At 42.0% G+C, this 25,828-nt stretch overlaps 2 protein-coding genes across 2 annotated transcripts in view; one reads left to right on the forward strand and one right to left on the reverse strand.

The window, feature by feature from the left end:
• Positions 1–14,513, reverse strand: part of shisa9a (shisa family member 9a) — a 58,038-nt gene extending 43,525 nt beyond the window's left edge. Inside the window, exons 1-3 of the mRNA XM_080871962.1 lie at positions 14,365–14,513; positions 13,644–14,201; positions 12,323–12,429 (exon numbers count right to left, since the gene is read on the reverse strand). Of these exons, the coding sequence (XP_080728088.1) occupies positions 12,323–12,429; positions 13,644–14,201; positions 14,365–14,390 (691 nt within the window). The 5' untranslated portion in view covers positions 14,391–14,513. The remainder of the gene's footprint in view (positions 1–12,322; positions 12,430–13,643; positions 14,202–14,364) is intronic.
• A 2,121-nt stretch (positions 14,514–16,634) lies between these two features.
• cpped1 (calcineurin-like phosphoesterase domain containing 1) overlaps positions 16,635–25,828 on the forward strand; it is an 86,697-nt gene continuing 77,503 nt past the window's right edge. Inside the window, exons 1-2 of the mRNA XM_080872070.1 lie at positions 16,635–16,844; positions 25,126–25,344. Of these exons, the coding sequence (XP_080728196.1) occupies positions 16,781–16,844; positions 25,126–25,344 (283 nt within the window). The 5' untranslated portion in view covers positions 16,635–16,780. The remainder of the gene's footprint in view (positions 16,845–25,125; positions 25,345–25,828) is intronic.

The raw sequence follows: 25,828 nt of genomic DNA on the forward strand, positions 1-25,828 counted from the left end.
CTCCCCCGCGACCCTGAAAGGGTACGCAGAAGAGGATGGATGGATGGATAGTATGCCTATTTCAAAAGGTTGCTAAGTAACCAATGGATGCCCCCCTCCACCCAACACTTCAGCTATTACTTCTGACAGAAAATTAACCCCTATGTGTTACCAATATGATTGTTATTATCACAGTTTTCTCACTGACCACCAGTGAGGGAGCCCTCAACATCTACCTGCAAGCTATAAAAGTCTGATAAACCCTTTGCAGTGACATCAATACTGTTTGTTCACACTTGACATGAAACCAAATGGCCAATGCGAAAGCAAATGGGGACTTCGACCAATTCAGGAGTAAATGAATGTCAAAACGCCGAAGCCACATTGCCACAACAGAGAAATGTTACCATTGTGTTCTTGGACGTGAAGTGCAGTAGGGAGCTTTGTCTGAATCCTATCTGCTCTGTGTCTTTCCACTTTCATACCAGGCAAGGCTTAAAAAGATCGATGGTCTCAGATATAGATTTCCTCACACGTCAGCTGTCAACTACAGTCTTGCTGTCTTTTTTTACCACATTCATTCTTTTCTCATCTTTGCTTCTGCTCTTGCATTCTTCTCCTCTCGTTTTTGTTCTGTTACTTTATTTGTCTCTTTCTGCTCAGTCTTTCGCACTTGTGCAGGCTCTGCATATCAGAAAAAGAGGAAAGAAAGCACTTTCAGATCCCCTCTGCTTCCATTTCCCAAGATTCCTTGGGAGGACTGATTCAATCGCTGCCTGTTGGTGAGGTTGACAGTGACATCTAAGGTGCGTCTCCCTCTAGATTCCTCTCCTTTATGCTTCTGTCACATCCCTCCACTCACTGCAGAACTTTGTGCAATTTCCATTTCTGTATAGTAAAAAAGTACCTTTCTTGTGAAATTGGAGATAATTATCCTATGTGGAAAGACATGCAAACTTCTACGATTAGGTTGTCAGGCAGACAATCAAGGAAAGTATTGCATTTGCATGCAGTTCATTTCTACTCATGACAGAACTAAATATAAACTGAATACTTTATCACAGGAAGGCTGGAGTATATTAGACGTTACTGGGCTGCCACTTAAATCAGTGTGCTCACTGATTTTCCAATAAGATAAGGCATGTTGGGATTATAAAGCTCATTAAGTTGCTTTGTGTGCAGACACAGTGTCATGCCTGTGATCTGAATCTGACGAGAAGATGCTGAAATGGTCCATTTGCAAATATGTATGAGACAAATCACAGCGGTCAATGAAAATGAAGGAAAACAATCCAAATGCAAGTGTTAGATATACAGATCTACCAAACGACCAAAGACTGTTGTTGGAAAGAAGGAATCCAAACTATCAGCTTTGAAACTGATATTGCACATGATGATCATAGCATGTGTTCAGGTAGTTCAGGGGTGGGCAACTCCAGGCCTCGAGGGCCGGTGTCCTGCAGGTTTTAGATGTGTCCTTGATCCAACACAGCTGATTCAAATGGCTAAATCACCTCCTCAGCATTTCTTGAAGTTCTCCAGAGGCCTGACAATGAACTAATCATTTGATTCAGGTGTGTTGACCCAGGGTGGTATCTAAAACCTGCACTCGAGGCCTGGAGTTGACTACCCCTGAGCTAGTTCATCCAGTCAAGCCAGACCACATCAGCTGACATCTCTACACATTCAAGTCACTAATCTCATACAAGGCTACATCATTACAGCTGTTCATCCAGTCCATCGTTGCTGCTACATCTGCAAGCTGCTGTGCAACCCACCTCATCCCAGCTCCTCATCATCATACTGTTTTTAAGTCAATTCCCCTTCCACACCTAAACAATAATGAGTTATTTAGCTGTATTTAACTATACTGTGGTTGAAATAAGAGTGTTTTTTTAAGATGCATGCAGACCAACACAGGATAGGTACATCATACTGCAAGCATTTTCTTGGGAAGCTTGAATATCCAATTTTATAGCACTCTAAAATATTCTTTTAATGCCGAAGTGCTGCAATCCAGCATAACAGTTAATGCTTTTTCCTCTTCGAGGATAAACTTTTAGTTGATTGAAAGCCTTAGTAGTAGTATAATGCATTCAATCAGTGTGCTCTCCTTGACTCTTTTCTGTGACACTGAGGTAATTCTGACTGTGTTTCTCCAACAGCGCCAGTCTGGGCAAAATAAATAAAGACAACATCTGACCTTTTTCTGAAAGAAAAAGCTTCTAAAAACAGTTTCATCTCCAGGTTTAAGTCCTTCAAGGAAGGAGAGCTGTTGTTCAGCTGTGGACTCCAATATTTCACAAGACAAAAAAACACTGATGTGGTGTAACAATCGGAACATATTTATCAGGGGTTGCCAACGCTGATGGATATACCGTAAAGTGGTTCAGACATCGACAAACCTCTGCCGCTCTCTGGTAGAATTTTTTGTAGAAAATACACACAGAAGCAACACCAGGAGTAGAAAAGAAACTTGTTTCTACAACCAGCTACTGCCATAAGAGACAAGTAATGCCAAAAGAAAAGGCAACAGTGGCCAGAAGCCGAGCGAGGCTGAGAGCAGGGCGATTGCGGCGATCAGAAGGGTAGAAAACAAAACTCCTTCTCTGTTTTTGTGAGGCGTTCCAGGCTGGTAATTTGCAAGCAGGCAGACAGGCACAGGATCTGTCGGACTGAGAGCCCAGCATCGTGACGCATTTTGCCCAGCCACATGTCCCCTATCCATGGGCCAGTGCCCAGCAGGATGGGTGGGGGGTGGTGGGGGCTGTAAGCTTGTCCATGAGTTTGTGTGTGTTACTGTTTCTTGTGTGTCCATATGTGTGTATGAGGATGGGAGGGTTTACAGCGTGAAGTTTGCCAATGTGGCCTAACCTCCTTGGGCTAGGTTGGTGAGCGAGCCAGACCATACTGATGCCTGCGGGCGAAAGAGAGAGACAGAGGTAGAGCTAGCTTCCCTGAGACCGCAACCCTGAGTTTGAATGGTGTTTTTGGATGGTGGGGGCCACAAATGTGCTATCAGCAAGAGCCTTCCCTGCCTGTGACGCTGGTGGCATCAGTCAGCCAGCCAAGCAAATGTGCTGCCTGCCCCTGGGCCATGTGAAAACTCAGGCATGTGAAACTGAGGCCTGGAACAGAATTATTGTGTGTGTGTGTGGAGGCTCTACGTGTGTGGGCGCCTTTTGGTTTCCATATGCATGTGTGTATATAAGAAAGAAAAAAGAGCCTCCGGTACTTTGGGGACATGTAAAGTGATCTGCTGCTTTGGCCGGTTCATGGAAACAGACTGTTCTCTTTCAAAGCCAAGACTTTCATGGTACGTACACAGAAAGAAGTGAATGGCCAGTTCCTACAATACTGTAAATATTCTCTGACATACTTCAGTGGTACCAACCTTTTTTTTTAATTTGTATTTTTTCAGATGAACCACACTAAACTTCCTTTTAAGAGTACTCTGACTGCACTAATTATAATCATAACCAAGCCATAATCAAGATTTTAAATTCAGTGATCTTTTAATTACTTCAAGTTTAACATGTCCTTTTGCCTAACTGAATAACTCTGCATAAGTTAGCGATCAGAAGGTTCTACAAATCTGTCGATAAATGTAAAATCCATTCCTGAATCACAGTTTGGCCAAGATTTATAAAATACAACCCAAAATAAGCGAATGAGCCAATAAACTCAGTGTTTACAAACTGAAACCCATATTCCCAAGGACCTCAACAGGACTGCACATCTATGGTGGTGGATTTCAGATGGAATGCAGGTTCTTCTTAACTTCTGCATTGTTTTCATTTTTCCAGCCCTGAAGCTACATCTATGTTTTATGTCTGTGGTCAGAACAGGAGTCTGCAATGTTGGTGAGAGTTTAGGTAGATCTAAAACTATCAACAGCGCTCAAAGTGGTCCAGAGGTGCAGAATGAAGACTCGTGTTTTCTGTTTTAGGCCATGTCCACACTAATACATTTTTGTTTAAAAAAAAATCTTTTTCTCTCAGTTTTGGCCTTACGTCCACACCCAGATGACGTTTTTGGTCAAGGAAAACGTAGCTTTTTGGAAAATGCTCTCCAAAGCGGATACATTTGAAAACGGCGTTTTTGCGCCGCAGTGTGGACAGCGTAACCGCAGGCTTTTGGAAACAGTGACGCATTTTTTTAACAGCCCTATTAAAGATTAATATCAGCTTGTACACGCTCCACATACAGGGGCATCATTTCCAGGGGGGTTAGGGGGGCTATGACCCCCCCAATAATCAGACCCAGCCAATATAACCCCCTCAATAAAATTATGAATTATCTTGCATAAACAGGCTGTTGATTTTCTTTACTTGTTTCAGGTATTACCAGCAAAATAGTTGCATGTTTAATCATTATTTAGACTGAGATCTTGGACACCCCCCCCCCCCCCCCCCCCCCAATGGTCAGCACAAAGTCACACCCATGTCCACATAGCTTTTCTTTAAAGTCTTTAATTCTCACTCGCTTTTGCAACTTTGTACTTTTCTGTTACTCGCAGCAACAACTCCACCTCATTGTCAGTCCATTTAAAAAACTCGCTGCTTTTTCTCGACATTTTGCCCCGTTTCAAAGAGCCGGAAAGTAAATAATCGGCAGACAGAAATGACGCAGGTTGAATAGTCTTACGTTTCAGGCATGCGCAATACAGGAACTTAAGCGTTTTCAGTCGTTTCAGTGTGGATGAACAACTGTTCGGAAATGACTGAAAACGATAGTGTGGACACGGAGCGTTTTTAGACAAGAACGCTGTTTTCAAATTTATCCGGGCTAGTGTGTTTGTCGCACTAGCCCGGATTTGTCTGAAATGTGTTTGTCGCATTTTTCTAAAACCACAACATGAAATAAAGAAAACGAGCATGACTCGCTGCCGAGCCGTGAAAACACACGAACTTAAGTAAAGCTGCAGTACTTATACTTTAGTAAAGAATGTCTATACTTTTGCCACCTCTGATCACACCTCGTATGAGCGAAATGACGTATGTTTCAATGGTGGCACGTCTAACGAGACAGCGTAGAGACAAAACAGGCATCAATCAATCCTGAGACTTTGAACAAGGAGATCTGAATTTAAATTTGTGTAAGGATGCTGATTTGAAAACACAGTTCTCTCTTATTTATTTGGATTATTTCTTGTGGGGTTTAGGTTAGGTTAGCTTTTTTCTTTTATTAAATATATTTTCTTTCATTGTTTTGTTTTTTTTGCAATAAAGAAGATTAGAGCTCTATTGTTTTTACTACAACAGTAGCAACAGTGGTAGAAACTGTAGACTAAGAAAAACGATGAAAATGGCAGCAGATTACAGAGGATTTTACTCAGCGTAACACAGTTAACATGTTGGAGGGGGGGAGCTAAACAGACTTGTAATTCCACCATGTGGTACAGCTTGCTTCACAGTAAATCTGACAGACCTTAAGCTTGTTATTTTTACAAAGAACAGAGCGATCTTCTCAGTAGCTTCACTGCTTGCAGTCGAGATACACGCACTGATTAAAGCATCCCTTCCAAGTTAAAAAAAAAAGCAGTTTGGAAACTGTTTACACCTATCCTATCCTGATGAATAATTAACTCAAATCAATCCAACTGAAAATAATCCTAATATTTGCAAAAGGTTTGTCTGATTCATTCGAAGAGTTGATTGGGAAGAGTCAGTGTAGCAGTTAATTAGAAACCAGCGAAAACCACCTGTTCAAACAGGCAGCCTGGAAGCCTGTCTGAATATCCCACGGCCGCCCGCGAGTGCTGTATCATCACAGACAGTCTTGTGTAAATGAGAGAGAAATAGATGGATGGACGCAATATCCCTCATCGCACTCGCTGCTGGGCCGAAGCTGACCACAGGTTATGACATACAGCGCCACATGCAAATACAGGACGTGTGACGAACACGCGACATGAACATGCGCGCACCCGCAAACCCACAGGCGCAGACATAATTACCTGTCAAATGCAAGATGTGACTTCCTGAGAGTAAATGAACTGATTAATATTCGCAAAGAGGGATGGGTTTTGGAGGGTGGTGGGTGTTAGGCTGATTAGACGTTAAGATATTCTCCATCCCTCGCTCCATTTTTAAATTTGCTTTTTATTATATCACACCACAATGAACAGGGATGGGTGGCATGAATTAAAACACTCTCACTGCCTATCAAAACATTGCTTTTGCTTTCTTCTCTCTGCAGAACGAGCGCTCGCTCCAATTACCGTCTCCAAAAGAAGCTTGTGCTCGGTAAAGAGAAGTGTGATACAGCTTAGGGTTAACCGGCTACTTCTTTAGGATTTCATAAAAGAAGTTAAAAATACACTTTCTTCTCTGCATTGCATATCTTCTCAGTTTCTAAAACCTTTTCTGCCTTTATTCTCCTTCCAGCCCCAGTCTCCCTCCTCAGTCAGTGTTGACACCTTTTTGTCTGGCCTCCCTCTGAGTCAGTGTCTACTGTTTGGTCGATGCTTGCCGCCTTTGAGACACCCCACCACCCCCAAGTCCTAATAAGCAGAAGTCTAATGGTGTCCCAGGGCTGCTGAGGGGCCTCACATTAAGATAATTAGGCAGCGAGAGGGTGCAGGAATGAGGCCCTGGAGAGGAAGAGGAGGAGACACTTGTGCACTTTCTGAGAATCTGAGCTCTCTCTGCTTCTGGTTTGTTGGTCTCTGTAACCTTATTAAACCCCATAGCAAGGCTGCAAATGAGGTTTTCAAACCACCTAAATCACACTTAATGCAAGGTATCATGAAGAGGCTTGTCTTATGTGACAGCCAGCAAAAGAGGAGCTGTGCCAAAGATTGCAGACATTTGTGCCTTATCATTTCTCTATGAGTCATCCATAAACCCGAGTGGCAAACGGCACACATGAGTGATGAATCCAAATGGGCCTGAAGATGCAGCTCTGCTGATTACCATGTGACACAGCATTAGGGTTTGACTAGCTAATTTGATTTCTTCAAACGTGTTGAAATTTATAGCGCTAAAGAGGACAAAAATAGCTAAATGCAAAAAATCACACAGGGCATGTTTGTCCTCACAGGTAGGTGACTCAGATGTAAACAGATGTTGCCAAGCTTTAATTTCCTGGGTAGAAACAACTGTCAGCACAGTGACAGCTGCTTACGCTAAAGAGACAGGATGATATCGGGAATCTCAGATCTATGTACTAAATATAAAACTAAAGCTAGGAGACAGTTAGCAGCTTGGCCCAGAGAGTAAAGAATCCACTACAACCAAAGCTTGTTAAACAATACTTTTATATATATAAAATATACTTAATTTTAGCAACACAAAAATGAAATAGCTTATTTGTGCACTATAATTTGTGGTTGACTGCAGAAGGATAGAGCACGCACATAGCTACCTAGCGATACCTAGCTAATTAGCAATAGCATATTTTGTAAAAATGTAGCTTGCTCCTTTTTTAAAAGTTGTTTGGTTTGTTTGTGTGTTTGTTTTTTGTTGCTTTTGAGATTTTTTTTATGAATTTAATTAAGTTATAAATTCATAAAAGGTTAGTTTAATGTTCACAGAAAGAGTTATCCATCCATCCTTTTTCTGCTGCTCACACAGGTCTGGATCCCTCTCCCCAGCCAGCTGAGAGATATAATCTCTCTCCAGCGTGTTCTGATTCTGTCCCAAGGCTTCCTCTGGGTGGGACATGCTCATAACAGCTCACCCAGGAGGTGCCCCTGACGGCCAGAACGTAGGTCGACCGCTCTTCACCTCAACAGACAGGTACAGCATCCTTATACTTAAACTCCTCCACTTTGGACCTTGTTCTTAGAGTGGCCATTCCACTCTTTTCTGACTGAGAACCATGGCCTCAGACTTGGAGGTGCTAATTCTCATTCCAAGCAACACACTTGGTCAAAAACTACCTCAGTGCGAGTTAGAAGTCCTCACTCGGTGAAGCTGACTAGACCACTTCATCCATGAAGGATTCACCAAATCTGACACCCTCCACAGCTCAGTTCCTACCATAAAAATAGAATCAGTGACAAAGTTCAGCCCCTGTGATGTCCAACACCTCCAACACATTGCAGACTCCTTTTTTGGAAACAGAAAAACAAGTCCATCTTCAAACTGAAATAAGTTAAAAAGCATATTGCCAAAAAAAAAATAGGTAACTTCTTATTTAATTGTACGTATAAAAATATCCTCTAAACTTGCTTCTGCGAGTATGACAAAGCAAAGTCAAGTTAAAAATGGGACAATTTTTTACTCAGTGGTTTGGATCAAAGAGAACTAACTGCAGATGTAGTGGAAGCTTTCCTGTCACTCCAGCCGGCTATGAGCCTAAAAGACAAACTCGGGGATGGAACCTCGACTGCGCTTTTCCCGCCTGTTTGAACACAAGGACAGAAGCTGAGCTTCAAACGGAGCCCAAGCTGGAGTGACGCCTCACAGATAACTACCTACAGCTCTGTCATTTTCTCTTTCACAGCCTCTCTTTGCTTGTTTCTACGGCCCGCACGTAGGTTCACTAGCTGAGGCTCTGCTTTCGGATCTGGCACTCTGCAATCAGATGTGACATGCTGAAGGCTCGGATGACAGCTGCGAAGACAAGGTCACACAGTCACCTACTTTTAACGAAGGATACGTACGACTCCTCTTGACAGACTTGTGCAGCGCTTGAAAAACACATTTACGTGCTGCCTGCATACACACTGTACGCCTGCACGCACCTTCATTCACTCACACACAAACTCGTACACACACTCACAGTCACAACGCGGAGCCGGAGCATTTTGCAGATGGGGGTCTTTTCTCGTGCCTGTGCAATCTCAGAAGCAATTACCTATTAAAATTTCATCCTTCATCCTTCCAGAATGTTTAGGAAAAGATTATAACTACTGGGAAGGTAATTAAGCCAGCAAATGGGGAGCTGCATTGTGAATACTGAGAGATATGTATGTTGTGTTTGTGTGTGAGTGTGTGCTTTATCTTAATAATACCAACAGTGATGCCCACCTAAAGCTCTTGAGTGTGTTATCCCAAATGACAAGAGAAAGAAGTCACAAGGATCGCTGCTGTTTTACGGTAAAACTTCACAACTAACGTCTTCATTAAGTGGAACAGCAAAGGTCGCAACTATGTCAAATGTAGACAACATGGCCAGTAGAAAGCTCTGTCATTCATCAGTGATCTTTGCCTTTGTACGTCTGGATGTTGCCACTGAGATCATTTGACTCGTCGCACGCTCAATCATCCAGGTAAGGAAATCTGTTCATGTAGACAGCAGGATTTCATGTTCAGTAGGAGGAAACACAACATAAAGATGAATAGGTCCCTTTTTATGGTTTTCTCCTCTTTCTTGTCCTTACTTTCCCCTCTTTTTTCCTCATCCCTCCCCTCTTTGTCTCTTTGATGCTACAAGAGGAGCCTTTTAAGGATTCAAACAAAGTCTCCATTTTTTTTTTTTTTTTTTTTTTTTTTTGCGGGGGGATGAAAAAAAAGTCAACAAACCTGCCCATCTGGGTAATTTATAGGTTGGTGGGTTCTGGTTCAAGAAGCAACCTCAATCTCCATTTTTAATATGCAGGATTGGGGGTGGACATAATAAACAGAAACCCCGGACTTGTGTGTTGCTGATTGATTCTGGGTGTTTCACACTTGTGTGGGATATTCCTCAAATAGACTGAACCTTATAAATGATACAGCAGTGGCGGTCATCAATGATTCCTTCACAGACAACTGGCATTCTGGCTGTCACACAGGAAAAAGGAATTTCTCTTCTGTTAAATAAACAAAGGAGACCTGCCAGACCAGGTTCAATCATGCCATTAATAGGGCAATCTGGCCATAAGCTATAATCAATAAGTGCTTTTGCACTAAAATAGATTTTCCAGCACAATCTTTCGCTATATTTGAGCAGACTCGCTTCATGTGCACAGAGTGCATGACAGTCCCTTTAACCCGAGTACTTATCTTTACATTGCAATTACCACTGTCTTCAGTCTTCCTCTTCTTCTTCTCCTTCTTCCCTCCATCTGTCCTTCACATTCACAGTGACACTTGTAATGATAAATCGCCTTGCCCTTTTTCAATCTATTTATCTTCTGTTAATCATTTAAATAAGAATAACACGTTGAGTAAATCCATACCTAATTCACCTCCATTCCTGCAACCCTAATAAATCGACTGCAATGCTTATGGAAGTTTGAGGGAGGGGTCCGTAAACCAATCAGGTGGTTGTCGTGTGTAGGGGGGGGGGGGTCCTGGCAGATCGTGGAGGTTAATAACATTCCACATGATTACCCACAAGCCAGAGGATTAGAAGGTTAAGGGGAGCGGGTTCCACATTGCAAATAATAATCGCTATTTCACAGCCGTGTCCTCCTGGCCACTTAGGTGATAGGCCACCCAGCTATCTCTTCTCTCCCACAGTGTGGACAGGGAGAAAAAAAGGACTCCAGTGGACCCTGACACCTACTGAAAGTGTTATTCATCTCTTTTCATGGAAGCCCTTTTAGGACTCCCACCTCCCTCCCCCGAAAAACGACCCTTTTCTTTTTAAATAAAGAAATCAATGCAACCTTTTTTTTTTTTAATTCTTTCTCCACACATTTTTCTATGAGATGTGTTCTCATCACGATGTTGATGGCATCTGTGGGTGTAGCGCTTCACGCTGAGTGGGGTTATGTCACCCTGTCGTTGCAGGATTGCGCATTTATCTCATTCTCCCAAACAGATGCAGGCATTCGCACCCCCTGACCGCTGCCTTTGATGCGGACGTCCTGATTCATTAGCAGTCATTTGTAACTGTGACGTGTCACGCGTTTAAAGATGTAAAGAGAAAGGAGTGAATTAGGAATGTATGGATACTGCTGTCTCTGTGTTCAATAATAATCAAGCACCCTTTTATCTTAAACAACTCATAGTACCGCATCACCCCAATAGATCTCCTCTCTCTCAGTGTGCTGGTTTACTTAGAGTATTAGAAAGTAGAACGGGAGGCAGGCCTCTCTTATGTGGGACCAGCTTCCAGAACCCAAACTGGGAGTTGTGGAACCAGCTCCCAGCTTGGGTTCGGGAACTAGACACCCTCTCCACTTTTAAGATTGGACTTGAAACTACTGTCTTTTTTGATAAAGCTTCTAGTTACGGCTGACTCGATTGACTCTGCACCCTCTCTTAGTCCTGCTGCAACAGGTTTAGGCTGCTAGAGGAGGCTCTTTTTTACTTTTGTAAAAACTTTAGAAATCAAGTGTAAATGTCAAATTTGATGGAATAAATTGTCTTTCTGGACTCACAAAAGTATGGAGATGCACGCAAATGCACAAAAAGGCAAGGCTTCTGGATGTGTGAGGATTTCAGCTTCCAGTCAGTTATAATGCTACAAGGTGCCATTCGCGTATAACTAGATAATAAGAATGAGGCAGAGGGAACTCTGTGTCACTCTGTGTCTCTGTGCTGAATACCAGACTAGATTTGTTACTTTGTTTTGGCATAAAAAGGTGACGCAATTTTTAAGTGAGCCCAAATGCTGTGTGCTGTCCCTGTATGTGTTATATGTCATCTACTGTACTCTCTGCCCTGCATGCATTTATGTACGAATGTGCGGGTTTTGTGCACATTCATCTCTTTGGTCTTCGATGTTCTAAAAGCAAATAAGCTTGATACTGTAGCAGCCCACGGGACACAGAAGAAATAGATGGCATTCATACGCTTTGTATTATACCCTCCCTACACACACACACACACACACACATATGTAAACAGACAACCACCACCACTACTTCCTCTTACACACACACTCCCACTTGCCTCTTTCTCTCATTATATCATGTGGGCATGAACCAAAATAAAACGGTGAATAACGGCTGAAAAGACAGGGAGGTATTCTCTTTCTAGGCTGTTATGAAATGGATGGATATCTGGCCAGTGTGAGATAAAACAAAAGCCAGTGCTGTCATTTGAAACAAAAACAAAAAAAACACAGAACAAGCCCTGCAGGGATGTGCGTTTTCTCTCAACGTTTATGGTCGTGTCTTTTTCTTTTTTCTTTTTTTTAAAAATGGATTTTCCGACTCTGCACCATCGGCCAGATACGAGGCTGCTTTCAAGGCTGCGACGACTCACTTGATCCCAAACTCTCACATCCTTCCATCACTCCGAATGACTTCGCAGAGGCTCTCTGACACCAACCGGCATCCACTCAATCTCGCTTTAAATAAGCAGCTTTTTAAAAAAAAAAAAAAAAAAAATGCATTTGCTGACACGCATACGCACTCCACCCACGCCTCCATATGCTGCTTTAACTTATACACACAGTTCACAACAACCAATAATGAGCTGTCCAGAACTGCCAGAAGAAAAAAAGAAAAAAAACTCACGGATGTTTGTGGCCCTGGCGACATAGTGCTGCGAATGCATCCCTAGGGCCTCTTCCCCGCGATACTGCTCACCTGGACACCCGCCCTGCAGCACATTGGCGACGACCCTGTCAGACAGAGAGATGGATGAGGCGTGCAGACATGAGGAACTGTGCATGACATGGCTAATTTAATTATTCAGTTCGACTGTACCGGTGCACACTGTCGTTTCAGCTGCACCTCACATTATGAGGTGCAGCTGACCAGAAAAATTAGTTTCCACGATGAGTGGAAAAGATTTCCTTTCAGTTGTTCCCTTTTATTTATTTATTTTTACTGTAATTATTGCACATTCACTCACACCTACTGAATTGCAACACTATGAAGGTGTAAAAACAAGCAAATGATCTCCAGTCAAGAGTGATACACAATGGAGTGCAATGCCACCTTACTCTACTGAAAGACGCCCCTCCGCCCCTCACATGAGAGGAGAGCAGCTCATAATGTTACGCTGTGCCACAACAGATGGATAGACTGGAGTGGAAGGAATATGCGGTATCAGTTCCTGTTCATAAAGACTCTTAATAACAGAAGATGCGATACATTGCTCTTGTTGCCCGGAAACCACGTGTGTGAAGTGTAACATGCACAAGTTCATCTATGATGTTTTATGGCACGGATAGGTGTCAAATTAAAGGAAAATTTAGACTGAGTGTGATGCCAAGGCCACCACGTGAAGCCAAAATAGCTTCGATGTTCTTTTTGCATGTTGGCCTTGGCTTGCTCTTCGCTCTCCAAGTCTTTGCTCTAGACCAAAATGAGCTAACCTCTAATTTGTGGACAACATTGGTCTGGCTTCTCGACACTTAGTTAGACTTTTCTATGACTAGATCACAACCTAAGACACATCATTTTGATACTCAGTGACCCAAACCTGTAGAAGAGCACTCTTATCGGGAAGAAAGGGGTTTGTCATAAGACAAAGGTGGTCAACTTTGCAGTAAGTCTTTCCACTAAAGGGAGACAAGGAGACCCCCACCCTAATGAAGAGGTCAAGGGTTTGAGTTTTTTCTTTAATTTAATTTCATAAATTTATGTGTGTTGTGTGTGTGTGTGGTGGTGGTGGTGGTGGTGGGGTGCTCTGTTAAGACGACAAGCACACGTCCACACGTTGCGCGCTCCAGATCATTGCGCGCGTAGGCTACTACTGCAAGTCTCTTTGTAAACAAGCGCACCGAGAGAATCGGGCAGAGAGGGAGGGAGGGAGGAAGCGGGAGATAGACACACACAGATAGAAGAGAGAGAGAGAGAGAGAGAGAAACCAAGAAAGAAAGAGACCCACCTATACATATTCTCTCTCTGGGGTCGGTGCGCCTTTTCCAGCCCCAGCTTGGTGAAAATCCCCACAAGAGCCATAATCGCCACTACTCCACAAATGACGTAAACTATTAAGTTCGTCTTGTCTTTGGTGCTGTCGTGAGGCTTGTTCGTTTTCTTGTAGGGTGTCTGCCCGCTCTTCATCCACATCGGGGTGTCATAATTTGTACAGGTTTCCTGGTCGAGCCGCGACTCCTTGATGGAGCAGCAGAAGCGGAAGCCACAGGTACCGCAGCAGTACAAATACACGCCCGTTTTGCAGATGAACGGCGGGTCATACTGGCCCATCACGTCGTAGTAACCCCGACACCTTTCCTCCGTGTGCGGGGTCTGCTCGGACACGCTCTCCTCCGGCGTGGAGCCGTTCGAGGTGGCGATCATTACGAATCCCCCGAGCGCTCCTGGAATCCCGCCAGCCTTGCACACGAGAGCCATAAGTTTGAGCAACAAGAAGCAGGGGAGAAAGTGTTTCCCTCTCATTGTGCTCTCTCCTCCGTTCAACTTCGCGCGGAAACGAAAAGACCTGAAGAGAGGGGACAGGGCGCACGGTCATGATATGCCGAAAAGTCCAGAAATATCCGCGCTGATGAACATCTTTGCTCGCGTATCTTTATCCACAAACAAACGCGCGGAATAAAAAGCACAAACAAAACAAAAAACCCTATGTGGATTAAACTTGACTTAACTGAACTCCTCTCCAGCGAGTGCGCATTTAGACGCCTTTCCCAAAAGGTTTTTGTCTTTTTTATCAGGCTCAGATTTTGCGTTTTCGGGAGTGCATCACTTCACTCCTCTGTCTGTGCGCACTTACGCACGGGAGTAGGCAGAGACACAAGCCGCACCGAGGATGAGAGCGCAGTGAGCGAATAGAAGAGCCGAGGGTGGGAGAGCCTGGTGCACACACACACACACACACACACACACACACACACACACACACACACACACACACACACACACACACACACACAAACGGAGAGGAGGAGGAAAACAGGGGGAGGGAGGGAGATTGCAAGGGCTGACTCCGAGGGAGAGAGAGAGAGAGCCTTTATTGTGAAATATTATGATAAAAGCGTCTATGCACATCACTATTACGCTCTGCGAGGAAAGTCGTGGGAGCCCCATTTTTTTCAATACTTCCAGTCGTAGGTTGCCATTGTTGGAGAAATCCTGAAATCACAAGTAGCTTAATGTGTTACAATAGGCAGAACAGGTGATACATTTTGAAACAACAAAAACAAAAAACCACACAACACCTATAGATCCCAGGGGACATCTATAGGAGACAGCAATCTGGCCCATCAAGACCATAACCAAGAGACACAACCCCGTAACGAGTGATATTCCACCACAGGCAAATGTCTCACTCTTGTGGTTTTTGCCAAAGGTGCTCGGAACAGAAAAATATAAAATGAAATTTTTTTAAAAAGAAAAATGTACGTATCTGTCTGCCTCGGAGCACAATCCTCACAATTTGTATCAATAAACCAGGCGAAACAAGAGAAATCTGAGAATTTGTTTCGGGAAAAGGGAAAATTCAATAATTTACCAAAAAATAGAGACACCCCCCCCCCCTCCAAAAAAAAAAAAAAAACAACCAACCAACCAAACAAACAAAAAACAACACAAAACAAAAATAAAGTTATGAATGTTTTGGCTTGTAGGGATATTAATCCACCCGGACTCTTGTAGAGTGAGTTTCCCAGTCTTTTCTTTGTGGCGCTCAAAGCGCAACACAAAGTAATTTTCTTCTATCTATCTATCTATCTATCTATCTATCTATCTATCTATCTATCTATCTATCTATCTATCTATCTATCTATCTATCTATCTATCTATCTATCTATCTAGCCTTTATATATTAAACATATGTTCTCATTTAGATGTGTATGGACCCGACCGGACAGGGCAGGGCAGGAGGAGAACATGGCATCAGTGGATGCAAATGTAGTGTTTGCTTTGCTTGGATTCGTGGATCATGTGTGTGGGGCTGTGGGATCATTTTGGGAAGTTTTTTGTTTATGTCTATGTGCAGAAGATACTGCTGTTAGATGAAGGTTTGGGGGTTTAAGTTTGATTGGGGAAGGTGGCTGAATAATGAGTTAGATACTCCAATATATTTGAATGAATGAATGAATGAATAATACTAATTAATGGATGAACGAATTATTAACTTTACCAATTACTGACACAGGAGATGGATAAAGCCGATACCCAGACATGAAAATAAAAAATATCCATCCATTACTTGTTTCCTACTAGATTATGTAAATTCTTCAAATGCAATTCTTTTTCATCTCAAACAGATGCTGTTTCAAGTGAAAACTGCCTTCATTAAAGGTTAGGTGCAATGAAAAATCATAAAAATCGAATATATTTCCACATGCAAGCCCCTCTGTCACCTCTGATGATTCATTCTCTGGTTAAAAAACCGATTTCTAAAGGACCTTCGATGTATTCAAACTGTCTGGCAAGCAAGAAAAAAAACCTTTGATTTGCCCTTATTCAGCTAGTGTTAAAGTATGCAGACAATCAGCGCGGTGAGGAGGACGGGTGGACGTGGCTCTCTCCGTGGTTCTGAAAGACTCTATCCTCTGTCCAAGGTTCTTCTTTCGTGTGGTTTCTTATTTTGCCATTCTCACACACAGCTAAAACACGTAATGGTGTGGACGATGCAGATGTTTGCTTTGTAAAGGTTTATCGGAAGAAGATGCGAATATTTGATGACTTGATCGATTTTTCCCCCTTTTGTTTTCTGATTTATAAACGATGAGTTGTGGCTAAAACGATAGCATAATTCTCTTTCTTGTCGTTGAAACTAGTTAAACAGTAAGCATGAAGGTTGTATCTGGTTTAAAAGTTTGCGGGAAAACCTGTTAAACTGACTTTTTTTTCGCTTGTACTTGCCTTAACTGGTAGTCACACTGGGGGCCGCTGCAGTGACGATCACATACACACTCACAAAAAGGCTGTTTAGTCGATCGCCGAGAGTCTCGGGTTTAGCTAGCCGCAGGAACAGCTGAGGAGAAGCATAACAGCTACATAACCATCCCACTCGGACCTGCCGGTTTGCTCTGGAGACGGTTTAACCAAGCGGGTGTTATGGCTGAGAGTGAGAATATCTTTCTCAAGGCAAAACACCGGACATTCAGCGGACTCACTGAAGGTAACTGACTGCCTTTAGCTTCTTTAGCTCTGCCGGCTAGCCAACTTCTGTGAGCTAACTTGGCAGCACCGGTGACACAGGTTGTTGGTGGCGACAGGTTAATATTCTGACAGAGGGAAAGCTGTCACTTAGGTTTGCGTAGCTTTCTTTTAACCAACAAGCTGACACTGTCAACCACAGGAAGACAGAGTGGCTAGCTAGCTAGCTCGTGTTTACAAAATTAAAAGTAGGGAGCGTGGCAATCTTGTTCTTGCAAAGAATCAAATCGGGGCAATCCATAAACACAGGGGTTGCGGCTATTTCGATTTGCATTTGTTTCTAACTCTGGTGCAGAAGAGCTACAGAGCTGAGTATTCATTCATGCACAACTTACAAATAAAACCCATGCTTGACTTCGGCTGCAGTCTCTAATTAGTCATTCATTTATAGCTAAATCAAGCCCTGTCCTGGAAGGTTTAGGCAGACTTCTTTCAGTCGAAAGTGTTTTCTGTGCCTCGGAAGAAACTGAGGGGTGTATTAGATTTAGATGGTTTACTCTTAAGTGGCAAAGTAGTCCTGCCGTTAAGATATTCAAATATTGAAAACATGATCACAGCGCCCACAGCTATGTGTTTATGAGCTGCTGCCCCTCCTGTTTGTTTTACTTTATTTAGCACCCCCTGCTGGAAGCAGGCTAGTATGAGGAAACTGGGGGACAAAAATTGAGATCTTCAGTATTTTATTATTTGCAGCCCATTCACTTTAATCTGAAATGGTCATAAGTTTTGTTATGTGGAGTCCACGCAGTGGCCGAAATCAGCGCGATTGGTGTTTGACTTTGCAAGAAGGCTGCTGCTTATCTCTGGGTGTGAGAGCACTGCCAGTTTCTTTTCTTTTAAAATATGCCATTCAAATAGACACATACCTGGCTTCACAGAGTAAAAACATTTTCACTATAAAGTGTCCTGAATCTAATAAAAAGGTTTATTTATTTATTTTAATGAGGTCAGTTAAATCTTTTGTATCTGTTAGTTATTCAGTACTCAGGGGCAGGACCAGCATTTTAAGGGACATATGTTTGCATATTGAACTTGCCTTTTTCCTTTGCCAAGAATATCCCATCCAAAGTTGATATTTTCAGGAAGCAAAATTCACATCAAAGCATATTTAAAGCTGGTGCAAAATTAAAAACTTTTCTGTCAAACAATGAGTTCAAAGATGTGAAAGTTTTTGGTTTTAGGAGGTTAGTTCACAGCTATAAAAGTGTACCTGAAGCATTTCAGTGGGTGGCTCCACGGTGTACTGGTTAACACATTCACCTTGCATGCAGAAGATCCCCAGTCTGACACCAGGAGGAATTGCAAACACAGTCTGAGAGGGTGGTGCAGGATAAATGGGAGGGTTTTGTCAGGAAGGGCATCCTGTGTAAAACAAATCTGTGCCAAGTCATGCAGATCTATTCACTGTGGTGACCCCTTGGGAAATGAGGTAGCGGGTAGAAGTACCAACAACTGAAACATTTCAGTGCCGGTGTCAATATTGACATTTCTGTCAAACTTATTTAAACATGGTAACCTAGCAATGCACTCTAATCCGGATTGGCTGGCACACCTTCTCCATACACTGGTCTTAAGTGGAATTTAGTGAAAGTACTTTCATTTTGCATATGCAAATATAAAATCATCATCAATAGGGGGCTTCCACATTTTACTAACCTTCTACTTAGTGGTTTTATTTATTTAGAGATGTTAGATCACTCTATTGATACCTGAGAGGAAGAGAGAGCCAGAGTGAGTGAGCTCTGACTTTGGGCATTACAGGGGCTGGATCTAATGGCACAATTTAATTCCACACCGTGGTCCTTCACCACACTAAATATCCCCTTTAGATTTAGTATGGGGGAGATTCAGGAGAGGAAAAATCATTAGAAAGTATGTGCTGTTTTATGTCACTCTCCATTTTTCTGTGGCCCCTGAGTACCCCCGGCCTCACACATCCACAGCTCCTCTCCCTGCTCTTGCAAACTTTTGAGGATTTTTCAAAACTGTGCAATGGGTGGTGTTTGGCTCAGAGCTGGGGGTCAAGTTACACTTTAAAATGCAGCTTTAGTCTTTATCCTCTCAAGAAGTAAAAATGCTGACAGACTGTCACAGCCCGCTAAGATAAAATTAGGCTTTTTCCACCAAACTTAAGGAGGACTTTTATGCTCATTTCCATATTTTTATTTGTGAACTGTTTGCATGAGTCACAGTTCGAAATGATGCTTATTTATCAAACAGTGGCAGCCCCTCACTGCTCTCTGTCTGAAACAAGCCTTAGCTCCCTTCCCCCAGCTTTTAAGCAATGGTACTATGCAAAAGTCTTGAGACACACACATTTCTTTATCTTTATGCAAGGAACATCTGCAAACATCCATGGGAAAATGGTATATAAGGAAAACAGTTTGTACAATTCTAACAAGCTTAAAAGTCCATATTTGGCAGTGTGTTTGAGATCATCCTCATGCTCAAAAATGAAGCTGTTGGAAGTCTGACACTTTCCAGATGGTATTGCATGGTGGATTGAAATCTGATGGTGCTTTTCTGCACTCATAATTCATCAGTTTTGACAAGAAACAAACACCTCTGGCTGAAATGCATTCCCAAACCATGATGCTCACTGCTTTATGTCTCTCCCTACCAACTCTGTACATGTTGATGGTGATTTGAACCAAACTTGGATTCATCACTCCACGAGACCTGTTGTAAGAGACTTTCAGTCTAGTTCTTGTATAATTTGGCATACCTCACCCTTCCTTAGGAATGGCTTCTTGACAAACATCATTGAATAGAGACTATTTCTGATGAGGCTTCAGTGAAGTAGATGGATGAACTGAAGGGCTAGGTCCCATGTCAGATCTTTGTTGGATTTTTGCTCTTTTGGATTCTTGGATTTGTTTCTTTTGGATACTGTTCATGCTGTAGATCAGGCACCATGTTCATTCACTCATGAGCTGCTGTAACATGAATCAAATGGCTGAATTGCCACCTCAGCATGCAGTCAGGTGCTATGGAGTCTTGCTAATGACTTGCTAATTTTATTCAGGTGTGTTGCAGCAGGGACACATGGAAAAGTTTCAGGACACCGGCCTTCGAGGACTGGAGTTTGAAACCCCTGCTGTAGATAGTCTTTTTTTTAATGTCTGCTACTTTTGGCCTTTTTCCAGTTTCCTCAAAGTTTTGTATGGGCACACTGCACACCATGCCAACATATACCAAGTTTTTGGCTAATAGGTTTTTGGTTTTTGCAACAAACTGCTGGTGCCTCTCTCGAGCCATTCTCTTCAAGTTATTCCACTTAGCCTACAGCCTATTCCAGCTAACAGCCTATGGTAGTATTGTAGTTGTCCAAAGCACAACTTTGAATGCTGAAAGTCTCAAACGGTTGCTCAAGACCACTTTTTAAAAAAACCCAGAAAAGTCTGGCTCATTGGGAGCAAAATATGAAGACGTTAGGGATTGCTTAAGACTTTCACATTGCGTTCTATATATTGCTGAAAGTCTGGAAAAGATATATTAGGTGCTTCTAAATTTTGTTACATTAATATGGCCAGCCTCAGGTTGAATTCAAAATTCATCAACAGCACTCGCTGTGTAGTATAAGCTGAGATCAAGGCTGGGCTTGTTTGGATCGAGGCATTCTAAAATAATCGAGTTGATGATGATGATAATCATAAAAGCAAAATGTGTCATAAATGTCAATTACACCGAGTTCGTCATTGTTGAGATTTTACGAGTTTTCCTCCCAGGAGCAAGGCAGTTTTTGTTTTTCTTTTTTGTTGCTCTTTCTTTTCTTATCTTCGCTCGAGTTTCTCTGGAGGACAGAATTATCGCCGACTCATTTGGGAGAGTGATACATGGAGAGCATGTTAAACACAGGATGCTGAACAGTTACAAGCCCCCGCTGAGTGAGAGTGAGGGGATTTGTGCAGAATGCAGATGCGGGCTCTCCACGATGACAGAGCAGTGCATAACTACAGTGGTACTGCTTCCACGTCCTCCGGAAACTCGGCGAGTGGAGTAGAAAGCTGTTGTTTACACCTGCTCTTAGTATCTGTCTGTTTCGGGGGAAATGGCGAGCCTCCGTTTCCATATTACTTTGGCGGGCGTCCTTCATGTCACGCCTTGTCATTACCATCAGCCAAGCCTCACTGAGTGTCTGCTTGTCTCTTTTCATGGAAAGGTGGGCACTGTTTGCCTTGTAAATGAATATTTGAGAGTGACTAGATTGTAGGGCCCTTCTGTTGCGTAATATCAGGATTATGTAAAACACTTGTTCTTTGCCATTCATCCTCTAACGTGTATCTTGCTGTTAATTATTTAGCATTGGTTACTCACAGGGAGAGAGCACGTACGTCTCTTCCCCGCCGACGAGGTTTAATTCCCAGTCCTACATCCTGATCCACGTCGGTTTTAACTAATCAAGTGTTGTGCCAATTCCAAGAATGAATATGATGAGGTTTTCACAGCAGGCCTTCCACTGATAAATGAGTAATGCTGTGGTCACACCTAATTCATGAAGCTTTAATGTTTCTGCTCATTACATTTTTTTATTTTTTATTTTTTTTAAAGCATCATGTAGTTTATTGGTATAGAAACACCAATGTTTACTGTAGATGTAACCAGTAGTTGATACCCAGGAGATAGCAAAACGATTTGAGTGCATATTAGAGCTGGGCGATAGAACGATAACGATATGTATCGCGATATAACTTTTTCTCGATAGAAAAATTAAACTATCGCGATAGACCTCGCCGCTCTTGTCCTCTTAAAAAAAAAAAGAAAAAAAAAAAGAACAGCCAATCCAAATTAAGTAGCGCAGAGCCGAACCAATCACAGCCGCAGCGTCACGTCACGTGACTTGTTACGTACAGCACAAGTGCCAAGCCGCACATGTGTATTTGTTTGGGAAGCAGCCAGCCACCGTACCGCCCGGGTAATGGAGGAAATGAGTGTGCCGACTAGAGAAATCAACCGAGCGTGACCGAAGAGAAAACAGATGATGGTTCCAATGCCGGAGAGATTGTCGAACGGAAGAGCAACAGAAGTTCCGTAGTGTGAAGGTATTTTGGCTATTTCAAGTCTGACAAAAAACAGAGTAGCGTGCACTGTAAATTGTGCCGAAAGCAAGTTTGGAAATACAATAAACTGGTGCATGCGCTACGTCCACACGTACCCGGGTATTTTTGAAAACGCAGATTTTTCTATGCGTTTGCACCTTTCGTCCACACGTAAACGGCGTTTTTGGTCACTGTAAACGAAGATTTTTAAAAACTCCGTTTTTGCATTTACGTGTGGACGAGAAAAACGGAGAAAACGCAGCGTCAAAGGTGTGCGCATTTTTTGACGTCACACTGTGCGCCACGTTATTGTTTCGGTGAAATGAATTTCTACAATACTGTTACTGTTAATTCTACTCTCTGCAGTGTTTAAATGCTTACATATACACACAGTTACTGTCCCTCCACACATACGACTCTGTTCTGCTTCTATGCCCCAGCTTTGTTTACTTTTTCCCACCGAGGCTTCTAGACTTCTGATTGGCCAACATTTCTGCACGGTTAGGAATCTAGCGCCACCTGCTGCTTTGGCATGTTCATAGCAGCGTTTTCACTTCATTTCTCCCTTTATGTGTGGACGGGATTATTTTTTAAAACGAAAACGGAAAATCTTCGTTTTCAAAAATACCCGTGTACATGTGGACGTAGCCTCAGTCTCTGACTGGAAGCGCTGATTCATCATTCGGCTTTTGTCAGACTAAAGTAACTGTTAAAACTGTTTGAAAAGCTAAGCTATACAACAAGGAGAGATTGAGAATTTCCTTTCAGTTCTCAGTTTATTTGATATTGACAAAAGTTAGTCAGTTTTGTCTGTTCTTCTGTAAAACAAACTAAGATTTATTTTTTAGAATTAATATTTTGTTTCCAAGTGGAAGTGACAATTTAGTCTGTTTCGTTTGTTCTATTTTGAAACTTAAACGCTTTAGCGGCTGCCTTTTGTGTAGTTTGCAATATTTGCCTTTATTTATCTGAAAAAGTCTCATGTTCCTTAAGTACATCTACCCTGTTGAACTTATTATGGGAAATAAATATTTAAATAAAAACAAGCTGCTGATTATTTCACATTTTACTTGTGAGCAACGGCACATTTAAATCTTACAAATATAGTTATTTGGCTTATATCGTGATAGATATCGTTATCGCCTGAAATGAAAAAAACATCGTGATATGAAAAAAATCTTATATCGCCCAGCTCTAGTGCATGCATATATATATATATATATATATATATATATATATATATATATATAAAAATTAGTGGGGGGGGGGGGGGATTCAATTAAAAATTTAAACTTTTGTTTTGTTTTTTATTTATCAGCTTGTCTTCTCATTTTGCAACAGCTGAAGCTTCCAGGTAAACCAGTGTAGGCTGTTCAGATAGATGGATATTTAGTTCAAGACAGTGCAGGTCATTGTTTGCAGATACAGACTACTCAAAAAGAAAAATTAGATTCAGTTAAGCTTCAGGGGTATTGCAGACTGACTCAGTTTTGTTGTCATTTTATTGTGGTTTTTCACAAACCCATGTGGCTTTGAAGATGGCGACTGACAGCAAGTGGGCAAAACCTTGAGGACCATCTTTGAAGCAACCGCTTAAATGCAACAGTATCACATGTTCATATGCAAACAATGCTTTTGATTGTACTGCAGTATTCAACCACTGTTTACTTGGTGTGCTTGTCACTACCAATGCATGCCATCTCAGAGGTCCTCAGTTGGTTTCAGGTCCTGTTGTCACTTTTATTTGCACCGAAGCAGATAAAATGGATTCACAAAAGTTTGTGCTTACTAACAGGACAGATTGATATCCATGAAGTTAAGCTGAATTCGTGTTATGCTGTCATGATACAGCGTTCCCTTAATTTGTTTTTTGAGTGTTGCAATTAGAAGAGGTAATTTGTTCACTAGCTGGTGGTTTCAAGATGGCTTTTTGAAACCACCTCGTGCACACACTGTTTACTGCCTCAAATGTATTTGGTTAATGGAACTCAAGCAACAAAGTGGAGGATACACAGAAATCTAAAGGACTGCACTTGATTTTTGTAGTGATTTGCACTCACTAGTGCTCTAACTGTGTGTTACAAACTGAATAACAGAGCTCTGGGCACACAGTGAGTCCCAGGAGAGAGAACACAAGGGGTTCACAGTTTTTAACATCTGAACTATAACCTCGTTCATATGCCGCAATGAATAATCCGACCTTGTAAACTGTAGTTAACGGACAAAATAGATGGATTTTAGCTGATCAGTTGCAGCTGTTCAGTCATTAAAATTTTCTGATTCTTTAGTTAGTTCTATTTCTTATTATATTTCTATGTGAAACAGTAGTCTTACAATACACAATAGCTAACCTGACAGTGTAGGTTTTGTATCTTAAAAAATCCCTAGTGCTGTGGCCCCAGCGGGAGAGTGATTTAGGCCTGGTGTGCTGCTGGGCTTCAGTACTATAGTGAAAACACTGTTATTTTTTGAGATTAGTCATTTGCTTTGCTGCACTAATTGATTCTTTTTTTTCTTTTTTGGAGGGGGATTCACCAGAGAGCTCAGCTTATCAACAATATATATATATATATATATATATATATATATATATATATATATATATATATAGATAGATAGATATGTACAGTGCTGTGCAAGCATCTCAAACCACCCCTCACTTATTTACTTCCAAGGAGCCAGACTTACCTGTATTTCTTTTTTAAGTTGTCATTGAGCAGTAGTTCTTCAGACTTTATGAAGGTCTTTCAAAGTTTTTCTTTGGATGTTGGCAGCTTTTTCACTCATTTTCAGTCCAGTTCTTGGTCTCGACCAATTTCACAGGAATGTTTTTCTGTTTATTTGTTCTGTGAATCCTCAGTTATTTAAAAAAAAAGCATCTATTCTCAAAGGATGAATCAGACAACTTCGCAAAGATCTGTTAGTAGATTTTTTTTTTTTTTTTAAAACAGACATAACACAAAAGCACATAATTTGCTCTGTATTTCTTAGTTGAGTCAGCAAATAATACATGAGGTAACAGTTTAAGAGGCATGAAATAGTATTTTTGCAGTTGATTCCCATGAGTTGTTAGCATCAAACTTACATGTTTTGGCATGCTGTGCAGTGTGTCCTGAGTGGAAGACAAAAGAGTGGCACTCCTAAAAGCTGTCTAACCTGCATTGTCTTTTAGCTAAAAGAAGCTTTATTCTGTTTTCGTTTTAGACGCAGAGCACAAATGGACTGGACCATTTTTCTTCATCCAAGCTGCAGACCCCCAGCTTGGGCTTATGAAGGCCTGGAGGGACGGCGACTGTGACGGCGGGGGGGAAGAATGGGCTGAGGAAGTGGAGCTCACTAAGCAGGCCGTGGAGGCCATTAACCAACTCAGACCCAGGCCGAGATTCATGGTGCTGTGCGGCGACTTGGTCCACGCCATGCCAGGTAGGGGTTAGAGCACAACAAAGAAACATTTACAGTTCTTTAAAAATGTTGCAAGGTTACTAAATGATTGTGTTAGTGGTGTAATATTTTATAAAAATGAAGAGGTAGGCTTGACAGTTTTTCACACGGTAAAGTTTTACCGGGCAGTCTTTGTCATTTTTCAAGGATTCAGAGATTTTTCAACAGGTGTTTAGGGAAAGCACAGAGCGTCCTTCCTGCTGTTCCTTCGTAATGAAACTCTGAAGTGCATCGCCTTTCGCTAAACACTAAATTACTTTTAACTTAACTGAGCGAAAGCACAACAGCCAAAAGAGGGAAAAAAAGGAAGCCACAGCAGCGATGAGAGGTTCCCAGTGGATGTACAGCCATATGGACAGGAAAAACAAGATAGCAGCATCAACCAGTCTGACTGCCAATTATCTGCGAATGTTTGGGGACATAATGTGAACTCACAGATGCCGAACTGCATGAGATTTAGCTCCGC

The sequence above is a fragment of the Rhamphochromis sp. 'chilingali' genome, assembly GCF_963969265.1.
Source record: "Rhamphochromis sp. 'chilingali' genome assembly, chromosome: 22".
Taxonomy (NCBI): domain Eukaryota; kingdom Metazoa; phylum Chordata; class Actinopteri; order Cichliformes; family Cichlidae; genus Rhamphochromis; species Rhamphochromis sp. 'chilingali'.